General features: G+C 38.6%; 1 protein-coding gene across 1 annotated transcript; it reads left to right on the forward strand.

The window, feature by feature from the left end:
* Positions 1–402: 402 nt before the first annotated feature.
* Positions 403–2,540, forward strand: LOC306861135 (opsin-1, short-wave-sensitive 1; the record flags this gene model as incomplete). Its single annotated transcript, XM_079403231.1, has 5 exons — positions 403–742; positions 1,072–1,240; positions 1,347–1,512; positions 2,123–2,362; positions 2,445–2,540. 5 exons carry the CDS (start codon positions 403–405, stop codon positions 2,538–2,540), a joined length of 1,011 nt encoding a protein of 336 aa, XP_079259357.1.
* Between the last annotated feature and the right edge of the window lie 312 nt (positions 2,541–2,852).

Consider the following 2,852-nt stretch of genomic DNA (forward strand, 5'->3'; position numbering starts at 1 on the left):
AATTCATTTCGAGTTTAATAACAGTTCAAGATAATTGTACTGTACATTAATGGTCCTTTAGAGGTGTCTTTCTACATGTTGTATCACTATTGTTTATGCTCTCTTACAATCTAAACCATATGATATTCTGCATTTGCAGAGCAACACGTGTTGCCTAATCATGTGCTTAGAGATTCCAGGGGGGTTTTGAGCATAATTTGCATGGACAGGACGGATTATTCTAACAATATGTCCGGATGATCACCCAGAGGATGATCTTCCTTTACATCCCCATCTATCCCCCTACTTCTCACTCCAGCAAAGAGGATTTTATAAAAGGCCATCTATTTGCATTTGGTCAGTCAGGCTGCTCATCGTCTCCACCAGGACACTGGGAGGAACAAGGCCATTAACAGCGCAACTATGGACGCATGGGCCGTTCAATTCGCGAACCTCTCCAAAGTCAGCCCCTTTGAGGGCCCACAGTACCACCTGGCCCCCAAGTGGGCTTTCTACCTGCAGGCAGCTTTCATGGGCATGGTGTTTTTCGTGGGCACACCTCTGAATGCCATTGTTCTCTTCGTTACAATGAAGTACAAGAAACTCAGACAGCCTCTCAACTATATTCTGGTGAACATCTCCCTAGCAGGCTTCATTTTCGACGTTTTCTCCGTAAGCCAAGTTTTCGTTTCTGCTCTTAGAGGTTATTACTTCCTGGGTCAGACGTTGTGTGCATTGGAAGCGGCAATGGGAGCAATTGCAGGTAAGATGGAGAGTCTGCAAACTTTGAATGGCATTGAGGTTGCACTCTTAAAAATAAAGGTCTTAATGGCATCTATGGTTTCACCTTTGACATCCATGGAACCTTTCCATTCCACAAAACGCACTTCATAGCAGAATAAGGTTCTTTAGATTTTTAAAATGTTCTTCACGCTTCAAACTAAAATTTCAAGAACTGTTCACTGAAAGGTTCTTTGGGGAATCAAAAACGGTTCTTCTATGGCATTGCAGTGAAAATCCTCTTTTTTGGAACATTTATTTTTAAGAGTGTACGTTCAGATCGGTGAGATGATGGATGTCTTGTTCTCACAGGTCTTGTAACGGGATGGTCTCTGGCCGTTCTGGCTTTTGAGAGATATGTGGTTATTTGCAAACCCTTTGGAAGCTTTAAGTTCGGACAAGGCCAGGCCGTTGGAGCCGTGGTGTTCACTTGGGTCATAGGTGCTGGTTGTGCCACTCCTCCATTCTGGGGATGGAGCAGGTGAAAGAAATTTTGTTTGCGAAATATCTTGAAACAGGAACTCTTAATTCTCTTAATACTCTTAATTAGTTTTAAGGATTGACTTAATTTACATTCTTATTTACAGATACATTCCTGAGGGTCTCGGGACTGCCTGCGGACCTGACTGGTACACAAAAAGCGAGGAGTACAACTCAGAGAGCTACACGTACTTCCTCATAATCACCTGCTTCATCATGCCAATGACCATCATCATCTTCTCCTACTCGCAGCTCCTAGGAGCCCTGCGTGCTGTGAGTATCCCATTCCTTTGCTTTTAGAAACTCTTGTAGACAAATATTTTGATAATTCTTTTTCAAATAAATATTTTGTTTACTTATACATTTATTGCATATATTCAGGCAATATTATTTAGGATTATCATATTATTATACTATTTAAATTTCTGCCCATGATTAAATAATTGTATCAGCTTTATGTTCTTTGTTTGCAATGCAATGAAGCACAAAAGGCTAATCATTTTTCAGGGATCCCACACTTTCTGGCTAATAAATTTGAATGATTTTCTCATTACTTTTCCAATCGGATAAGGATTTATTAAAAATAAGGATATTACTTTAAAATAATTTAATATACAATTAAAATAAAAAACCTTATAATTATCATTTTAAACATACTTTAGTGCACTCACATGAGTAATTTCTAGATAAAAATACATATTTAGATATGTATTTATTTTTAATTTAAACACACACACACACACACACACACGTCACTTCATAAATGTCTAGAACTTTCAGGAATGTAGGCAGAATATCCTTTTTCAAAATATGTGTGAATGGTTTATCAGAATAAACATATTTAATATTTCACAAGCTTGAAATGTTTAACGTTTACCCATAGGTTGCAGCCCAGCAGGCCGAGTCAGCCTCCACCCAAAAGGCAGAGAAGGAAGTGTCCAGGATGGTTATTGTAATGGTTGGCTCTTTCGTAGTTTGCTATGGTCCTTATGCTGCCACTGCCATGTGGTTTGCCAATGCTGAGGATTCAAATAAAGATTATCGTCTGGTGGCCATCCCTGCTTTTTTCTCAAAAAGCTCCTGCGTGTACAATCCCCTAATTTACGCCTTCATGAACAAACAGGTGAGATGGACAACACAGCCATGCTGAATAATAACTGTGCACATGCAGACAAACACTAACGCTCTGCCAATTTGTATTCCAGTTCAATGCCTGCATCATGGAGACTGTATTTGGCAAGAAGATTGATGAAGGCTCAGAAGTTTCCAGCAAGACCGAAACCTCTTCTGTGTCTGCATAAATTACTCTACATCCCATTTACAACTTTTTTGGAACTGTTTTACTTTACTCTGCTTGTTCAAATCCATTTGCAAACATTTACACCTTGTCCCGAAGACACAGTCCACTGGATGGCCAAACTGGAGGGTGATATCCTACCATATTTTCTGTGTAAACTGGTATACCTTCAAATACATCTATTTTATTTTGTAATGAAAAACATTGTTATTTCATGTTGAAACAATGCATTATGCATTGATGATGTAGTAGAATATTTAATTTTCAACTTGCAAAAGAAAATCTAAAAAAAAAAGATAATAATAATAACGAGACA

Source organism: Barbus barbus (assembly GCF_936440315.1).
Source record: "Barbus barbus genome assembly, chromosome: 42".
NCBI classification, from domain to species: domain Eukaryota; kingdom Metazoa; phylum Chordata; class Actinopteri; order Cypriniformes; family Cyprinidae; genus Barbus; species Barbus barbus.